Source organism: Fukomys damarensis, unplaced genomic scaffold, assembly GCF_012274545.1.
Source record: "Fukomys damarensis isolate Sample0158 unplaced genomic scaffold, DMR_v1.0_HiC HiC_scaffold_17, whole genome shotgun sequence".
NCBI lineage: Eukaryota > Metazoa > Chordata > Mammalia > Rodentia > Bathyergidae > Fukomys > Fukomys damarensis.
The window spans coordinates 28,724,315-28,744,858 of NW_022900929.1; the positions used below are offsets into that span (position 1 = coordinate 28,724,315).

The 20,544-nt window shown below is 50.0% G+C and overlaps 1 protein-coding gene across 1 annotated transcript in view; it reads right to left on the reverse strand.

Annotated features, from left to right (window-relative positions):
• The window catches only part of Cobl (cordon-bleu WH2 repeat protein), a 144,622-nt gene that overhangs the window by 36,141 nt on the left and 87,937 nt on the right, over positions 1-20,544 (reverse strand). The window contains exons 12-13 of the mRNA XM_033765283.1: positions 15,081-15,219; positions 13,772-13,939 (exon numbers count right to left, since the gene is read on the reverse strand). Of these exons, the coding sequence (XP_033621174.1) occupies positions 13,772-13,939; positions 15,081-15,219 (307 nt within the window). The remainder of the gene's footprint in view (positions 1-13,771; positions 13,940-15,080; positions 15,220-20,544) is intronic.

A 20,544-nucleotide genomic window follows, 5' to 3' on the forward strand; every position in this document is an offset into this window, starting at 1 on the left:
ACCTGTTTGTGTGCACACCTGTGTACTGTACACATACAGTAAGTATCTTCGTCTTTTTCCTTTCTCTCCCTTTAATACAACCAACTTCACATGGGCATTTCCTTATTACAGATTTTACACCACAGAGTCAGAGTTACAGGATGTTAGGGAAGGGCAGCCTCCCGTCCAGCCCTCAATGTCCCTGCCGGGAAGGGGCTCCTGTGTCTCCAGGTACACCTGCAGGACAGCTGGGCTCATGGCCTTGTCCTTTGCATGGTGAATGAAGTTTAAAGATATATATGTGGATGCCAAGTAGCCACGGCTGGGCTCCACAGAAAGAGTGAGACTGGAGGGGTCTGAGAGGCTTTGCATGAACAGCGCTGGCCTCCAACAGGACAGATGGGGCAGAGCTTCCATGCCAGGCTGGGTAGGGGGTGTCATCCAGCCTGGAAGGTCCACACAGGACCAGGAGAATCTGAACTGTCTAAGCCAGGACATCCCCCTGCCTGCAGACACGAGAGCTCGGGCTGCCGACATGCACTGGAAGCTGGACTGCACCCTGGCTCCCTGGGTCCCCCGCCTGTGAAGGCAGATGGGCATCCTTGGCCTACGATGGAGTCAGCCTCCACCACAGACGGGCCTCCACCTCCACAGAATCTGTGCCTGCAGCCAGCCCCCCACCTCTGTGCTCTCCACATCCATGGGTTCTGCCATGGTATTTGTACTGAGCGTGCACAGTGTTTCCCATCATCACTTCCTACTCGACACAACGGCCATGCACAGAGTATTCGTGTGGTATCAGCAGTTAGCAGGACCCGGGGACAGCTGGGTTTGGGAGGGCTGGGTGGGCTGCGCGCACCTCCTCCTGCAGGGGCCTGAGCTCCTGCAGAGCCTGCGCTCCCAGGTCCCAGAGCCCATCTGCCCTCGTCGCCATGCATGTGCCACTGGGCCAAAGCCACAAGGAGAATAAAAATGTCCTTTATTTTTAAAAAATAAAATCTCATTATCTTTATTTATTCTTCTTCTCCTACTTTCAGATTGTTCAGAAAATGAAAACAATGCCCATGGGTAGCAGTGGTCAGCTAGCTCCCCAGTGTGGGGTACAGAGTGACACCCTGCAGTGCCTTCTAGACCCCTTCTTCCCTCTCTCCCTCTGTACCTTCCCTTTCCTTCTCCTTATCCTGGGAGAAGTGGCAGGGGCCACACCCATGCTCTGGGTCAGACCCAGCCTCTGGGAGTGCAGGCCAAGGCCCTGGGCCACTGCAGGATTGGAGCAACGACTCTGGTGGACGTGTCTCGCTGACACCAGGCCTTCCAGACACGTTCACACCATGTGGGTTCCAGGGGCTGGGGACATGGCCCTCCTGGGACGCCCATGCCAGCTCTGAGCCTGCTGTGAGTGTCATGCCTGGCCAGCCCTGGGCACTTGGCTGAGGCCCTGGGACACCTGAGCTGGCTTGGAGCACCTTCAGAAGAAGGCATGGTGGCATGGGACTCGTGGCTGCCACTGAAACTTTGGGTAGGAGGGAGCCCCTGTTCCGAGGGCCCCACAGGTGGAAACACCCGGGGCTGCAGGGGATCTCACCTTGACCAGCAGCGAAAGGCCACCCCTTAGAAGCCCACTCGCCCAACAGCGAGGTGCACAGTGACACAATGTCCCAAGAAAAAGGAGGAGGGCAGAAAAGCCCTGAGTCGCTCAGGAAGAGATGCGAAGTAGAAAAGTACACATTTTAGTTAAAGCTCAATAACAGACTCAACATTTTCTCTGATTTTTTTAAAATGAGGGTTTGAGTTATTTCATTTTCCCAGTTTAACTATATCAGTGAACACTGACTTATACAGCTACAGGGGTAGCTGCCAGGACATGTGTGTGTGCGCATACACTGTGTGTCCACATGTATGTATGCATTTGTGTGTACATGTCATGTGTGCATGCAGTGTGTTCACATGTGTGCATGTATGTGCACATGGTCTTAGTCAATTTCCTGTACCTGGGACAAAATACTCGACACCTGCAATTTATAGTAGACATTTCCACGACTCATGGTTTCCAGTGGGCTCAGTCCATGGTCAGCTGGCTCTGAGGCAGAAATAGCATGGTAAAAGGTGGGGAAAGCTGCTCAACCCACAGCAGCCAGAAAGCAGAGAGTAGGGCTTGTCGGGACTGAATGCACCCTCCAGGCCACACCCCAGCGGCCACCTCCAGACAGGCCCCACCTCCTACAACACAGTGAGCTCAGCACCCTCTGTTCAACCAGCTTCCTCACACACGACTGGGGGATCTTTTGGCATTGACACATGACACCTATATGCACTAACACACACTGTGTGCATTGTGTTGAGCATGTACATGTGCACACCCTTTGTCTGCATATGCATTGTGTATATTTGTGTGCATACGGATACTGTGCTACATGTGTTTGTTATGTGTGTGTGTGTGTGTGTGTGTGTGTGTGTACTGTGTGCACCATGAGCCATGTGTACATGCCTGCAGATGTGTGTGTGCACGGATCCATGGGTCCTCTGGTCACCCAGCCACCAGGGGTGGAGCGGCAGCCAGTCTGAGCCTGCGCCCTTCTCAGCTGTGTGGGTCAGGCCATATCTGGACTCTGATGGCCTCGCCTTCCCTTTGTGCATGGAGCCAGTTCAACCCTGTGACTGCCGTCCCCCAGCCTGCTCTCTGCGCGACTGGTTGCAGCACAATGCTGGCACAAAAGCAGCTCCCCCTCATTTATTTTCTGATCTTTGTTTCCTTTCCCTGCCCAGCTCTCCATCAATGGGATTCCCAGGGCTCCCCCTGGTGGTACAAATGCGCAGGTGGCACCCCTTGGTACTGGGGCCCCTCCCCAATCCAGCCGCCCTCTAGCTGACCTCCACTCAGGAAGGAGGCCAGGCTGGGTCAGGCCTTGTAGCTGGGCCTGGACTCCGTCTGCCATAGGCCTGTGGGAGCAGGCCCCAGTGAGGAGGTGGCCGACCACAGGGACCAGCGCTGGGCTTCCTGAGCAGAGGACCTGGGCGTCCTGCTGCCCCGTGTACCGTGTCTACACTGCCACCTCAGGACAGTGTCACGACGGCTGTCAGTGCTGACACCTAGGAGTCTACATTTAGACAGTTTCTGAGCTTCGGCCTCAATGAATTTAGAATTTGTCACTATACACCACATTTCGCTAACGACTTTTCCCATCAGATTTACAGTACTGCACAGGGTTTATTTATATGCTTCTATATACAGTACATGGGATATATGTGCTATGTACCAGTGCACACATGTGCATAATTATGTGCATAAACACACATCCACAGAATGGAAACCAGAGGGTGCTGAGTATTTATTACCTTGACTGCAGGTGACATAAGTCAGAGACCCTGCTAAACTACACATTCTTGGTACACAGGCTGCTCCGTAGTGTCTAAAACTGCTAGAGGACACAAAATAATATGAATCCTGTTCATTCCCATCATCTTTCTGCACTTCAACTTGTAGTGTGAAACGAAGATGTATAATTCCACTATTAGAGACTAAAAAACCTCTTCTTAAACTCTTCTATTAGCCAGGAGTGGTGGCACAGGCCAGTAGTCCCAGTACCCATGGGGGATGAGGAAGGAGGATGGCAAGTTCAAGTCCAGCCTGAGAAACTTAGCGGGATGGTGTCTCAAAATAAAATGCAAAGAGGGGCTGGCGGGGGCAGCTCAGTGCAGAGGTCATGGGTTCATTCCCCAGAACCACACAAGGAAAAAGAAATCTACCATCCACTCTGGTTTCATATTCATTAACCTAACTAATGGGTCTGCACAGAGATGTAGCTGTCACTGAGCCCAAGGACTTCTAAGGAGAGCCAGGTGTCCAAGGACTGCCAGGTGCGCTCAGAACACCTGGAACCTCGCTATCCTGACCCATTTGAACTGTGAGGAAAGGGCAGAACAGGACTGGCATCCACAAAGGCATGGCCCTCACTCTGCACTGAGGTGGGCAGCCTGGCTCTTCCTCCGTCCAGGCCAGCCCATGCCTGGTGGGAACTGCAGCCCTGTGGCCTTGGGCACTGTTTCCACGTTTGCCCCCTCACTGTTAGCAGCCTGATGGGGAGACAGGATCTCGCCCCACTGCCAGCCTCTTACTGGACCCCAGTGTTGATGGGGCCGTGGGGACCGGCAGGACCAGAGACACTCCTGCCGGGGTCCTGGGGTCTGTGCGACCACAGGAAGCACATGAGGAGGTATTCACTCTCTAACTTCAGTCCTTGAGTGCCCAGGAAGAAAGCGCAGCCCATGCCACCTTCCATTTGGATTTGGCTGTACATAGATAGTTCTTCCAATAAGGCCACAGCAGGTTTATCAGCCTGGAAACAGGGTGTCCAGCTGGAAGAGGCCCAAATCCCTAAGGCCTTTCTGCCTTTGTCTTTTGTTTTTTCTTTACTGAATACAGGTAAATATGACCTTCCGACTTTGACTCCGTTTCCTTCATGGTAATAAAGATGCACTCCTTTCTTAAGGAGGGAGAAAAGGATAGTAAACAAAGATAGGTAAATATGACCTTCCGACTTTGACTCCGTTTCCTTCATGGTAATAAAGATGCACTCCTTTCTTAAGGAGGGAGAAAAGGATAGAATAAACAAAGAAGTAATGATAAATTTGCATCACCCAACTTCGAGGAAAGAGTTACTCAGTATAAGGGTTACCAATTATGTGTTGGCACTCGTGGGAAATAAGAGTATAAAACCCAGAGTACACAGACAATCCCGAGCCTCTTTATATTTAGTACTTGGATCCTTATCTTCATGGAAGCATCTGGAAGTTTCTTCTTGTTGTACAGTGGTGACTAATGAGAGGAGAGCTACTCTTTACCCTGTTCCACACGCCTTGGGATGAGTGACAAGCAAACAGTGACATGTGCGTATACACATGCACGGGCGTGTGTACATACACACAGACACACAGACACACACACACACACAGACACACACACACACACACACACACACACACACCTCAGAGGGCAAAGCATCGCAGTGGCAAATCTCCTGATTTGTGATAGAGGCACCCTGAGCACTCTATGGAAGATAACAGTGACATGTGCGTATACACATGCACGGGCGTGTGTACATACACACAGACACACAGACACAGACACACACACACACACAGACACACACACACACACACACACACACACCTCAGAGGGCAGACAAAGCATCGCAGTGGCAAATCTCCTGATTTGTGATAGAGGCACCCTGAGCACTCTATGGAAGGCATAATCCCATCCCCACGCAAAAGCCTTGTCTTGTTATGAGCGATGAGTCTGTCTGCAGAAATGTTTTGAATCCAATTACATAAGCTATGAAAGTTGTGAACAAACTGTATCATACCATGGATCTAAATTAACATGAAAACTGTGAAAATCAGCAGCTGATAAGCACCCCAAACACAGATGCGCTGTGTGATCGATTGTAACGGGTGTTGCAGTGAAATACCATGGAGTAAACGCACGAGACTTCACCAAGTTGCTTCATTTACAGAATTGAGAGCATTTACTGACAAGGAAGAAGAAATGTGGAATCTTCATGTAGAAAAGTCCAAAGTACTGGGCAAGTAAGTGGACTAATGCTTAGGAATCACAGCGTGTACCACTGTCCACTGCCAACATGGTCTTTAAGAGAGAAAAATGTAAGAAAACCACAGCTGAAAGATAATACACAGTTAATTTGTCTTTTACCTTGGTGTGCAATGTGGAACTGATCTTTCCCAGGGGCACTTTTTATGCCATGATCTTGCACCTGCACTGGCCAGCCCTGAGGAGGAATTGACTTGTATGTGTCCAGGTGGGAACTATGCGCTGTACCACATTTTCTGGGTATAATGTGCACCCTCACAGAGAAAAGAAAGCCACACTGTCCCATGGGCTTCCCTGGAGAAGAAGGGCCTTAAAGCAAGGGTTGGATTCTAGACTGAGTCAGAAACCTGGAACTTTGGGAAGTGCTTTGTCTTTGCAGAAGAAAAAAATAAATCATCTGCTTCCTACAGGAGCAAGAGGTCAGCACAGAGTCAGGTGTACACTAAATCTGCTCAAATGCTGTACACCAGGCCTTGGTGGCTTGTCACAGAGGCCAGCCAGGTGCCATCAAAAGCCAGCCATCCTTGACTTGGTGACCATCAAGCCCAGTAAGTGGAGGCTACAGCCAGACTTTACTGTGAGGTAAACCAGCTGAGCTCTGCTGAATTTGGTCTTCCCCTTATGTGTCTGTGGCCTCTGCTTCTGACAGAATTTGATGTAGTTTTGGGTATCGTGCTTTCTGCTTCCCTGACCGATAATCCTGTGAATCAAATCCCCTCCCCAGTGTTCCTCTCCTGCAATGTTGTTCTGCCCTCTTCCTTCAGCATAACAGCTCCTTCATGCACAAATGCTCAGAGCTGCAATTATCTACAATCTTCCGTGTCTGGGTCATAGATCCTGGTGCTTTCCCCAACAGTCAGAGAAACCTTACCTTGTGTAGGCTTTCACCACTTACGGATCTGATCTGAGGTCACATGACTGCTACTTGTCAGACAAAAGTCCTTTATTTCCATGAGAGGGAGAGAGGGAAAAAAGGAGAGAGGGAGAGGGAGAGAGAGAGGGAGAGAGGGGCTATTTCTAACTTGCTCCTTGTGAGTCACTTCGAGACTTTCTGGCTTCTCACCTACACTTGGCAGTGACTGGCTCAGTTATTCGTTATTCTCTGTCCCAGTACCAGCTGTGGTCATTCATGCACAAGTCAACTCATGTTTCCATGGCGATCAACCAGATAATAACCACACACACACACACACACACACACTCACGCATACACACACGTTCACGCGTGCCCAGTGGATTCTTTTTCTTACTTTGGGCAGTAACATTTATAAAAATCTTTTGGAGAGAAATGTGAAGCTGCTTGGGTTCAGAAGTTCATCCCAGCAAGCCAGAGTTTCGCATCTTCCCCAGGACGGTTCTCATCTCCTTGTGAGGCTCAGGGCGCTGGGGTGAGCACTTCTCCAGCTGTGAGGGATGTGGCCGAGGACAGTGGGCAGCCCCTGCACAGATGCAGAGGTCACACGCGTGATGCCTGTGCAAAGCCCTGGGCTGGTGCTTGCCGATGGACCTATCACCAGCTGTTGTCGTGTGGGCAAGGAGGCACAGGTAGCTGAATTCCCAGCGCCCCGAGGTTGGGAACACCTCAGCATCCAGCCAGTATTGAAATATGTGGTGAATGAACAGGTGAGTAAATGAAGAATGAACAGGTACAGCAAGAGGGAGGCAGAGGGGAAGTGAGCACACTTCTGTTGGTCGGGGAGTGCAGGTGTGTGTAGGGTCCATGAATTTCACACTTGCTTTTATCAGGTGGACAGGGCGCTCCGGCCCCGCCACAGTGATGACAGGGCACATGCTGGGCAAAAGGAGACTACGCTCTTGAACAGAACAAATAGTAAGAAAAATGCGAATTCACCACGATTTATAATGCAGCTGAGTTCTTCACCCAGACAGACCCACAGGTCAGTACTCTCTACCGAGAACGCACACACATCTGGCTCTGTGGCCTACAAAGAAAAACGCACCTCCAACAGATCTCTGCAAAGTGTGCATTTATATGTAAGTTCCAAGGAACAGGAGTCGTGGGTGGAAATGAGCCCTTTTATCCCGAGAGGTGGAGAAGGACAGCAGTGCAGCGGCCAGACAGCAGAGCCCATGGGCGTCAGGTCAGAGGGCTGTGGTCAGAGGCGCTTGACGTGGGTGGGGAAAGAGGCGCAGCAGTACACTGCGGAGAAGACGCAGAGCGTGAGGAAGAGCGGGGCTGTCCTAGCCACGTCACGTGGCCTTGTCCCCCACCTGCTTTCCATCTTATCTAGACCTGTGGTTGAAGGGGTCTTCGGTCCTGGGCAGGAGACTCTACTCCTGTAAGAGTGATGTCACCCGTATCACTGGGCACCCCTCGGCCTTGCAGACCAAGTTCTATGGGTTTGCCAAGAAACCTTCAAGTTCTGAGAAGCAGAGATGCCCAGGGGCTGGTGGGTAAAAATCACTATTTCCCCCTGGAGATGATGTCTAGGTTACTGGCAGAGTGGCAAGGAAAAGACCCCGTCTTGGGGTACAGCAGGATGCAGGCAGAGCCCTCATATACACTGGGGAGCTGATCAGTTTACTTAGTTGGAAATAAATGCTAGGAGGATGTGGAGACCCAGGTTACAGGCGGCACAGCCCCGACACCTGCTGCTGCCTTCTGTGGTGCGGCCTTGCTCCTGAATACAGGCAGCCATGCAGAAACAGCTCTAAGCATCCAAATCCCTCAGGGAAAGGTGCTGAAACAAGGAAGGGGTCTGCCTGGGTCTGACCATCTCCTACAACCCTGAGACCAGGGTACTGTCAGTAAGGGAGGTATGCTGCCCAGCCCTGATTACTTTTCAACTGGTAAAAGAAGTACCGGTACTTAAAAAATAAGATGCCACGCCTTATTCTGGGAAAGACTTAACTTTGCATGAAATCAGAAAAAATTTCTCATAACTCTTGATACTGAAATAAATAAATGAGTAAACAAATATGGCGTTTGTATGCCTAACTTGACTTTACAGTGCCAATTAAAATTTTGAGACACACACCAGGTGTAATTGTTTGTGTCATCTTAATGCTTGACTGATTGGGGAAATCAAAGACATACTTGTCCTTAGTTTAACTAAACAACTCTGCTTTCCAGCGTTTCTATTTATATTTGTTACTTCTTTGCAGTGATATTCTGGTAAATAGGACTCAGCTCTCTGGAAGCAAAAGGTATAAACAGAAGGTATAAGTTTTACTGATTTAAAAAAAGACAGGAAGCACATAATTATAAGCAATCACAAAATATACAATCCTATTTTTATAAATTATATACTGTATAATCAACAATTCCCACAGCATGATTTCATTGACTTTTGCCAAATTCTTTAATCTATGGCCACCCTGTTATTGCACTTGGCAAACAAATGCAGTTTCGACTTGGATGCAGACTGGCAATTTTGTTTATGATAATGAGGAAGATGAAAACCAAACCAGGAGGATATATGTCAGTATCTTATTCACTTGTCAATCTTGTGAAGACTTGGGGGAGTTGATCATTGGATTTTGAAAAATGGAAGAGCAATTCTCTGATTTGGGGGGCTATCATACTGCATACTACTAGAAATATGACATGTCCTGAATGCAGTTAATTTGGGTCATTAACATTTTCCAAACATTCTTATATATAGACAATTCAAAAAACAATATATTTAGCTTTGCTTTGTAAACCTTGCCACTTTCCATACCGTAAATACTTCAAGGTTGGTTTCTAGCCATGGCTGTCAGTTACTATGTAACAGCAGTACTCTGTTACAAAATGTTTTCACTGATACAGAGCATGGGATTATACAGATCCAATGAATATGCACAACAGAGAGACAATAAAATGTAAAATAATTAGGAAATTATGAATTTTTAGTTGTTGCTGCCTTTTTAAAAAATATTATTTATGTAATTTTAAGTTTATATCATTTTCTTTTCCATAATGGTTCTGTTTAACAATTGGCTTGCAAAATTCCTGAAATTCTAACAACCTGCTTTCACAGACTGCAGAGCTCCAGTCTGTTCCAGTGAGTTGTTACTGAGTTCTATAGTTCTCTTTCGAGTCACAGCATCCTGTCAATAAAGGGCTGAGAAGCAACTGGTGAAAAGAAACAAGTTTTGAAGTCTCTTTTTCCTCTACTGCTTTATGTTGGTTGTGGGTCTCATGGTTTCTCTTGTAAGCAGCCAATCCTTAGTCTGTGCTAGGTGGAGGTGATGTTTTCGAGGTATAAAAATAGCAGGCTATAAGCTCAGCTCCGTTCTCTAATGTCCTCTGAGTAGGGACAGACTCTGCTCCCACAGTCAAGTTTCCTGCCATTTTATGGAAAGGGCCACTTCCTGTTTTCCCGGACGTGCCGCCTTTCCCAGAGAAGAAGGAGCAGCTTCGTGGTGGCTCTCTGACCACCACAGGGCAGGAAAGGGGATATAAACACCCCAGGCGCAGGGCTCCACCCTGGCTGGCTCTGATTTCCATGCACGGGCGGGGCTTCTAGGACGTTTCCCAGGACAGGACACACAATTCCCTAAGAATCATGCCCTGTCATAGGCTTCACCACTAACTGCTCTGTTCTGAAGCTGGAAACGTGTTGATTTTGGGCTGAAGTTGCAGAGTGAGGCCTGCATCAGGTGACTGTGGAAGCCCATTCCTGTCTGTCTTCTGTTCTGTCCGGTCTGTCTCTGTGCAGACAGCCCTGGCTGCTCCTGAGCCAGAGGCCCCCAGCAGGCATTTGGTACCAGAGTGCAGACTTAGGTCACAGACTCTGCCAGGAAAGCTTCTGGTGGCCCCAAGCCTTCCGCAGTCTCAGTGCCTCTGCTGGGTCACTTGCCTGAGGTGTGAGCCATTGCTACCATATTTAGTTTTGCATCATTCAGGTCCAAATTATCACCTTCTATTTCAAGATGGGAGTTCTGTTTTCCAATCTTATTCCTCTATTTTAGAATTCCCTCAATGATTTTAGAAAGGCACACCTGGTCACAAATATGGAACCTTTCAGCTGGGAGCAACATAATGGCTGGCACTGCAAGTGCGGAGGACAGGAGAAATGATGTCTTTCATTGGCATCTTTACCGTCCTTTGCCAATTACCCTACAGCTGCATAACCAAGGGAAGATTTATCTGCCCCACCTTGGTATTGGAAAGTGGGTAAGAAGGAGTGTGTCTGGTCACTGGACAGTTCAGCTTTGAAAATGTAAAGCCACTGAACATGCACAATTTGAGCTCCACATGCATTGATCTTTGAATCCCCACAGCCTTCTAATTGGAATAAGTAATTGATGACTTAATAGCCTAATCATGAAGCCCTGTGAATCTTGTAAACAGACAATTCAAGGCAGCTGATGAGACGGTTTGTTACTGTGGTGCATGGTGCAATTTCAACTGCAACAAAGTGTGAGGGGAAGCAAGCTGGTGAGAGAGTTAAGGGGCCAAGGTCCAAGTGCACCCTTCCGTTGGGTTAGCCGTGCATACGAAACACTTCTGCACGTGGTTAGGGGTCTGAGGTTAGTGTGCAAGCTGATCAGTAAGAAGCTAAAAGATCAAAGAGCACAGCAGAGACCATTCTCATTGTGGAAGAGACCTCACAGCTCCAAGCACGGGCTGGCCGGCCTGGACCTGCGGCTCTGAGGAGGGACCTGGCTTCCTCAACCCTCCTGCCCATGCACGGGGAGTGTCCAGCAGCCAAAGCTGGCAGCGTGGATCACACTGACGGGACGCAAGGTGAGAGCAGACAGACGGCAAGGCCCGCGCTCAGGGCACACGACTTCCCGCTTGCCCCAGCTCCTCGGAAGCCTGCATTTTGTTGACTACAGACAGCTTGGAGACATGGAGTTAGGCTTTCTATACCTGGAGTGACTTCAATGAGATCCTTAAATCGTCTAAGTGGTGCCACCTGACTTTTGCTCCCTTGTTGTTGCTGAGATGATCAAGACCCCTGACCTTTCGTCCGTAATGCTGCACAGCACAGAGTAACTCTTTTTACCCGGGGACATGTTCCAAAGCCTTCAGGGATGCTGAAGCCACAGTCAGCAAACCCTAAAACACGCAGATCACAGTAACCTCGGCATCTGAAGCTTGCGTTTTCCTAGTGAGAACCCTCCCTCTTCAATTAAAAGGACCTAAGAATTGCCAGTGCCTCTGCTCCCCACTGGAGGCCATGGTCAGCCAGGATTGAGGAGCACCAGGACCTTGCCCACCACGCAGCTGGGCCGGGCACTGCCGCCCACCCATAGCACACAACACCCATGCTCTCCAGTCAGCAGCGCTCTGCTGGGTCTGGCTTCTCTCTGGGTCAGTGGTTCACTAGGATTTCCCCCTGCATGGGTGGTATCCAACAGCCGATGTCACAGCCGTGTCATCCTGGGGAAAGTGAGGCAGGTGCCTGGGTCCTGTATAAGTCCCTATCAGTAATGGTACAGCATTAAAAGGGGAATGAGTTCGCTGGGGGATGGCAGGAGGCTGCCCCGGACGGGACACAGCAAAGGGCTCAGGACCAAAATAAGGTCAAAATCCCATGGGGGTCAGAAACCACAGGGACAGAAGGCCTGAGGGAGAGAGACCTAGATACAGATGGTGCCCAGAAGACCAGCATCTACCTTCTCAATGCCTCCTGTGCATGAGTCTCTTCTATCAGCTTCTAGAACTCTCCATTTTAAGGAGGTTTTCTATGCCTACCATTTGAGAAAAGTGTGTTTTTTAATTTTCACAGCTGTTCAGGGCCTGCTTCTGGTGCATGCTTCACAACAGATGTGCAAAACCAGAGGCGTTCTTGGGAGCTTTGAGCACAAGGGACACAGTGCAGGGGACAGACTGAGACACGCTTCAGAGAAGTCCGCAGTGCCACTCATGGTGGAGGCATCTGCCTCAGTTTCCCCAGGATGACACAGGATGGCAGGGGCTGTCTGATACTGTCCACCCCTGTGGGCCTTCAGGGTGGGTTCTCACAGGGAACATAGGAGGAGACACGAGAGAGCTTAAAGCTGCTTCCACACAGCCATGGTCCATCCAGAACAGTGGACGGGGCTCAGATTCACTGGAGGCAGAGGGGACCCAGCCTGGAGTGTTGTGTTAAAGCAAAACGCCGAGTGGAAGGGAGCTGGTGGATTCCGCCTAGCTCCCCTGCAGTGAGCGGGGTGCAGGGTGGGCAGGCCTGACAACGGGGCCATGGGCAAACTCCAGCCCAGAGCATGAAATTCAGAGGCACCAGGGGTGAGGGGGTAGAAGAAGAAGGAGGGCAAGCTACAGCCTCAGCCTCTGTTTACTTTTCATTTTGAGACAGGGTCATGTTGAGTCGCTAAACTGGCCAGTTTGGTGCACCTAGCTTATCTTTATAACTATGTCTAATTAACCCTTAATTGCTACGGCCAGATGAGTGCACACCAAGATGTGCTGAGGTATGTGAAGGTGCAGAGAAGCGTTTATGGGGAAAGATGAACAATGCAGGCTGCTTCCCCCGGTGAAAGTGGACCAGGAACCCAACGACTATCTTCTCTATCCAGAAACAGGAGACAGCTACTCCATCTTTTCCAAGGAGCAGAAAAGGTGAGATGCCCAACAGCAGAGAGGCACAGACTCCCCACCGGGCACTGTGTACACGCAAATGCTCCTGCTGGTCCCCAGCTGCCATAGGCAGTGCCCCGCGCTGCAGGGACATGCAGTCCAGTGCCACGCTGCACGCTGAGGGGCACAGAGGGGACCTGGAACCTTGGGATGAGCACGGCTGTATGTATGAAGCCCCCCAGCAGGGTCGGGCACGCCCCGTGCAGTCGCCACTCAAGTCCAAAGGAAAGAATCCCCAGGGATTTTGAGGGCATCCCCTCACACAGGCAGGCCGAGGAACCACAGCTCTGCCTACTGCCACACTCACTCCAGAACACTTCTCCTTCTGGTTCCTCAGTTTCCCCAAGTGCCTGCTGCTAAGTCTGGGTGACTGCCATGCTGGGCAGGTGTCCTGTGGTGCCTCTCCTAGGAGGGCAGCACCTGTGGTTGTCTCCACCAGAGACCCCGCTGAAGCCTCACCACAGCTGCGGGCCCTGCCCGGCACCCTGAGTGTAACCTGGGACCTGGGCTCACTGCATTGAGCATGAAGCAAGAAGGCCAGAGGGAGGCACTGGCCCACAGATGGTGACAGGAAGTTGGAGAGCCAGCCCCACAGCAGCTGGGACAGAGAGGCCAACAGTTGACAACAGGATGGGGACAGAGGCACCTACGTTTGGGTCTCAGCTCAGAGGGCTCAGAACCAGCACTCTCCCCAGGAGGGCCAAGGGGCTCCAGCTCTTCTGGGTCAGGAGGATAGGATGGGGGTGGGGGCAGCACTAGGTGGGGCGGGCCCCGTGTGCTGCCCCTTGGGGGCTTCTGTGGCACCTGCCGTCCAGCACCTATGCAGAATTAACGGGAACGACTTCAGAAGGTTAGGCCAAGGTTCCCTGTCTTCAGGGCGAAGGCACGCTGCATGGCTTGCCACACACCAGACCCAGCCACACCTCACACCAAACCCAGGCACACTCAAAAAAACCCTGCCACGCCCAACACCACAGCCAGCCATGCCTGATGCTAACTCAACCTCGCTCTGCACCAAATCCAAGTGCACAAAGTAACAGCAAATGCAACTCACTGGCCACCAAATCGGCCATATCCACCCCTATGCCAGGTGTGATTTTATCCACCGTCGAGTCCAAGCTCACCCACACCACCGCCAGTCACACTCGTGTGTGATGCCTGACATGCGAGTTCTCTCATGTGCCTGGGTGTAGCCTCTTGGGCAGGCACAATGACACAAAAGCTGGGGCAGAAAACTGTTCTTAAACAGCCTCTAAACAGCCTTGTGAGATAAGATGAACCTCTGTCCTCCACACGAATCTGCTTCTGGCTCTCGGCTCTCTGTGCCGACTGCCGTGATGCTTCCACACCACAGGCAGATCTGTGTGACACCTCACGCTGTCTGGGGATGGCCCCAGTGAGAGTGAGGGATTCACTCAGGCTTCCTATCGCCACACATCTGGGCCCCAAGGGCCACTTATGCCTGGAACAGAGTCGCGTGGTGTGGAACTTCCTAATGGCCGCATCGCGTGGGTGCTGGACAGCTTGCAGAGCTGCGAGCACCTCCGATCCCAGACTTTCAGGTTACCCGTGCTTAGCCTGCCGAGCCACGTGGGACCTGACATGTTTTCCAAATGCCAGCTGCTTCTCAAAACCGCCTCCGCAAAGTCACCTTGGGGTTTACCTTTCTCCCGCCCGAGAGACGCAGGTCACACAGTCACACAGTCATCCTCCCTGTCACCTGTCCCCCTCTGCAGCCACTCTCCACCCATGCACCATCCATCTGCACTCCTTGGTGCCTGAAGTCCCATCAAACACTGCCGTAAGACAGGAAGTGAGCTCACAAGCACCTACCCCCACGTTCTCCTTCAGCACAACCATCTTGCAGCGATGCGTCCCTGCGGGCGGGTGTTAGTGGCCGTGCTCACGTCCCGTGCGGGAGGCACCCAGAGGCATGTGACAGCAAACCCCGGCACTCACCTATGGTGCTCTTCCGGTTCTCTTCTTTGTCCTCCCTGCGGCTGGGGACCAGGGGACTGGGTGGAGGTGGCTGTGGCGGAGGGGGTGCTGGTGCCCGCCGTTTCTTCCTCTGCAAGTCAACCTGTGAGCCCAGGGATACCTAGGAAGCACAAAGCGGGGAGACAGCCGGGTCAGGGGTTCTGAGATGTCCCTGGGATACAGGACCTTCAGGAGCAGGGTCCACATGGCACGGGTCCTACACAGGGGCTGTCAGATGGCCCCCTCCTGGGTTTTCAGAGGCAGACGGCAGAGCAGCAACGTGCGGCCCAGTGTGTTTCCCACCTAAAACCGCAATCTCATGTCTCCGCTATGGGACATGAGGTCATTGTATGGGGCATGCCTGACCTGTCTAGAGCAGAAGGCCAGTTCCTGCTCTAGGACTTTCCTGGTTTACGTCTGGATGCCCCCCGAAGCCTGTGCAATCCAGGACGGACCTCTGAAGATGGCCAGACTGTGGGGGCTTAGCACTGCTTGCTGTGGGCACTGGGGTCTGCTCAGAAGAGATGGGCGCTGGGACATGGCCTGGACGGGTATGCTCCTCATCAGCTCCTCCCTGGACTCTGCTTCCTGACCACAATTACCCGAGCAGCTCTCCTCTGCCAGACCTTCTGCCATACCACTTCCACCCTGGAACCACCGACTATGAACCGAAGCCTCTGATACTGAAACCTTGAGCAACCTCTGCTCCTTCAGGTCCAGGGGTCAGGGCCTGCGTCTGGATGATGAGAAAGTGATCGAGATGGACTATGTCAGCAAAATCCTCAATTTAGGAGGGAGCTACTAGGACTGGGTGGGTTTCACGGTTGGAAATGTAAATTGCTTTGTCTGTAAGGACTTCGCTGCATTTGTAGATTTCTTAAGGGAATTTGGAAATTTAAAAGGTATCAGTTCTCCCAGTGCATGACACTGCTTATCTTTCCATCTGTGTCTTCTCCAAATGCTATCACCAGTGTTCTATAGTTTTCTTTGTACAGACCTTTCTCCTCCTTGAATAAACTTACAAAAGCAAAAAGAGACAAATGGATCACACTAACCAGAAAGTCTCCTCCCAGCAAAGGAACCAACAGAGTACAAGGGAATCGTGGGTTGTGACAGTTTAGTTCAAACCCCCATCTGATAAAGGAATTCTATAAGACACATAGAAGGAACCCAAATAACTGACTAGCAAGAAAACAACCCAATTCAACAATGGGAAAATGACTGGAACAGAAGTGTCTCAAAAGAATGTATATTTATACAGGTACACTAAAACTGACCAATATCTCAGATCCTCAGGGAAATGCAAATTATTACACCTGTGAGTATGACTATTACCCAAAAGGTGAATGGTAACTGTTGGGGAGAATCTAGAAAAGGGTACCCTGTACACTATTGGGAGGAACGTAAATGAATAGAGCCATTTCAGGAAATGATAGGTTCATAAAAAACTAAACCAAAAATAGAATTACTACATGATCCAGTTCTCCAGTGTTGGGGATATATCCAAAGGAATGGAAACCAGCATGGTAAAGAGATGTCCACATTCTTGTTTTCATTTCTGCATGACTCACAGAGGCCAAGCTGTGGAGACCTCTCTGTGTCTGTCAGTTGTCAGTGGGTGAATGGTATAAAAAGTTGTGGTAGGTGTATACACAGTGGAATATTGCACAACCTTAAACAATGAGGGGAAATCTGTCACCCTGACACCACAGGTTGAATTTGAGGACATCATTTTAAGTGGAATAAGCCAGGCACAGCAAAGCAAACTGCACGACCTCACTACAGGCAGCCTCTGAACACAAAGCTCTCAGGGAAACAGGGTGCGCACCTGGGCATGGAGACGACTCCTGGAACTCAGCTGTTCTGGAGGCCGAGCCAAAGCATTGGAAGTCTGGGGTCACTGTGGGCAAGTTAGTGAGGACACGTTTCAAAAAATAAAATGAAAAAGGTTGGAGAAATACCTCCATGGTAGGGTGCTCGCTTAACACGTGTGAGGGCCTTGGCTCAATTCCAGTGCTGCAAACGCCAACAGGAACACCCAAAACTAGAGTGTGGGAGGTGGACAGAGGGGTAGACAGTGGGAAGATGTCAATAAGGGGCCCCAGTTTCAGCTCAACGGGGGGAGCTACCGTACTGCACGGTGCCCACAGTCAGTAACCCTGCCGCGCCTCACACACCTTCCAGTCACTGAAAGAACAGGTGTTTAATCTTCTTTCCACAAAGGCACGACAAAGTGGTGAGGTGACGGATTCGTTAACTGGCTTGCTGGACTATTTCTACAATGTTTCAAACGTCGCATCGTACCCATAACTATGCACATTTATCCATTAAAATAAATGAATGAAAAATGAAGAAGAAATAAAGACCTCACCAAAGGAAAAAAAAAAAAGGCCAAGGAAGTTTATCATCGCTAGACCTGCACTGCAAGCACAGTAAAAGGAGTCCTTTGTTTGGAATGAAAGAAACTTAAATAATAATATGGAAGCATCTGGATTTTATAAAGCTCTCTGGTATGGTGACTATTTAGACAGATACTGAATCTCAAACACTGATCATGGAGTGTAAATCATTTTTATTTCTAGTGTAGAATTTAAAAGATAAAAGCCTAAAAATAACTGCAACTATCAAATTATATTAATGGATACAAAAGGAAAAATGATAGAATTTGAGGCATCAATAACGAAGTGGATAGAAATGTAAAGGGCAGAGCTTTTACAGGCTGTTCAAGAGAAATTGAGAGCAATTGGGAAAAGATTGCTATAAGATGCTTTATGTAACTCCGTGGTTAGTGCAAAGAGAATACCTACAGAAGAGGCAGAAAAGAAAATGGGAAAAGAATCATAGTCACCATTAAAAAAAAATCAATGAAACCCCGAGAGGGAGTAAGGGAGGAAAACAGTGCACAAGACACACGGACGACAACGGAACCACAGAGCGATGGAGTCCTGTCCACAAGTGGTCACATAGTGTGAGTTTATTAAAGGGACTGAGTCGCCGAAGAGGGAGGGCAGCGAAAAGCCACGGACACCTGGCTCTGGTACCCAGAGTCCCGCGCCAGGCCCCATTCTATCCCTGGGTGAACTATGACTGTCCCAGCGCTACAGGTTTGCTGAGTGGCTTGGTTTTCTAGCCTGTAGTTCCTGCAGTGAGAAAGTTTGCTAAGAGCTGTTGTTTCATTTATCCTTCAAGCAGCCAGAAGCAGTCTTTATTCCCAGACAGGATAGCTTCCTCACCTGAAGCTTCTACATGGTAATGAAGGAGAGAGAATTCTGTAACATCTATTTAATCTTCAACATGCAAACAATGCACAAAACGGGACTGAACTCAGGCTCAGTGGGACCTGGGTTTCCCGGTGCTCGGTGCTGGCTGACAGGAGCTCTGGACTCTTGCTGCTGTCCTGTGGTAACGGCGCACCCCAGAGCCCTGCGCGTCCACACAGAGCTTGAGCAGGGAAGCACTCTGGTCCCCAGTCAGGAAGTGCAGTCTCACCTGCTGGAGGCAGGTCTGGCTCGCTTCTTGCACACGATCTGGAGCTACGACAGAGTCTTGGTGCCTCTGCCAAGCCACCCACTCTTGCCATCGGCGATTCTTCTGCTGAGTTAACCACAGCGTTAACAAAACTAAACAAACGCTGTGGAATTACCACGCTTCTTCCAGACCTGGAGCCACACCCAGGGTGGTAATTAAGGCAACCTGCCTGGAAAGTGTTCAGCAAGGCAGACTCCCAGCGCTGGCGGGATGGGGGTCGGATAGTAGAGCGGCTTTCCCAAGCCTCTGGGGGCTTAGGTGCTCCCAGGAGTGTCCAGACTAAGGAACCTCTAATGCTCGGCAACCAGGAAGGTCCATTCAGCTCCCACCTGCTGCAGATATCCACGGGGTCTTGTGGGCCTGTCTCAGAGCCCCCAGGCAGGGGGCTCTACCAGTTCTGCTGCTCCAGGAAAATGGACTGAGGGAAGATGGTGAGCCACAGCCACAGGTGGCCAGAACAGGACAAGCAAGCTCCCGCAGCTGAATGGAAATGTGTCTTCCTGTGGCCCTGAGTGACTGAGATCCACAGAGTCCTCGCTGTCCAGGTGGTAAAATCTCACCCACTGGGCACACTAGCAACTATTTGTGCTTAAAAGTGCTGCTTGAGGAAACAATCTTATTCTCTAAAAAATTATTTTTTGTGGTGCTGGGGACTGAAGCCAGGGTCTCTGCACTGAGCTCCACCACCAGCCCCTTTTCTTTTTTGTGTTTTAAAATGAGGTCTTGTGAAGTCCCTAGGTTGCCCAGGCTGGGCTTGAATTTGTGATTTTCCTACCTCAGCCTCCCAGAGTGCTGGGATTGTAGGGATGCATTACCACACCCAGAAGGAAACCTGTTTTGAAACTCTCTACCTGGTTTTATCACCTTCTTTAAAGGAACGCTATAAAACCCAGTCCTAACTGTTTTTCAGAGCTTGCTTGTTTGGGTTTTTCTCCCGGGTGCCAGGAAACAGTGACTTCCAAGCTCCAGGGTGATGGGATTAGAGGCAAGGCTTTGGGTTGGGATAAGGTCCCTAGGGTGGGGCCCTCATGAGTGGCATTAGTGCCCTTAGGAAATCTGTGACCCACACAGCTCTCTGATCCTCCTACCAGGAGAGGACACAGCAGGAGCAGCAGCAGGATTGAGAGAGTGGGGGAGAGGCCCTTCCTCAGACAGCAGAGCTGCTGGCTGTTGGACCTTAGACCGTAAAGCCCCCAAACATGAGAAATGAGTATTTAAATCCATGGGGACATGGTGCACAGCCCAGGCTGGCTTCACCTGTGAATGGCAGCAGGGACCTTCCTGTGGGAACATGGCTGGGTTTCTGTCTTTTTATTGAATCTATTTTTAGTATTTTTATGAGCCCATGTTTGTGGTACATAATGTTTGCGTTGGTTTTAGGTATAGGTACATGTACACAGCACATCTTACTTTCTTTTATCCCCACCTTCTCCCTTCCGCTGCCTCTAGATCCCCTTCCACTGCAGATGACCCATGTTTCCTATCACCTATCTTCTATTATACTTTGGTCTTCTCATATAGGAGAACTTAGGCAATAATTAAGCTTGTGTATCTGTTTTACTAAACTTCACATGATGATCTCAAGGTGCACATATTTTTCTACAAATGATTTAAATATATCCTTCTTTGCAGCAGAAGCTGTGGTAGGAACTGGTGGGGATGTAAACTGGTTCACCCACTGTGGAAACCACTAAAACCAGGAACTCCATTTGACCAGCTATTACCCTAGTATGTATCTCCCCAAATGAGTGAAAGACATGGTGTCATTGTGGCCCATGATTTATATCTATGTCTACAGCAGCAGAGTTCATAAGAGCTAACCCTTGGAAGCAGCCTGTATCCCACCAACACACAAATAAAGAAAATGTAACGTAACACACAGTGGGGCACTACTCTTGGTTTTTCAGAAAGCATCTTT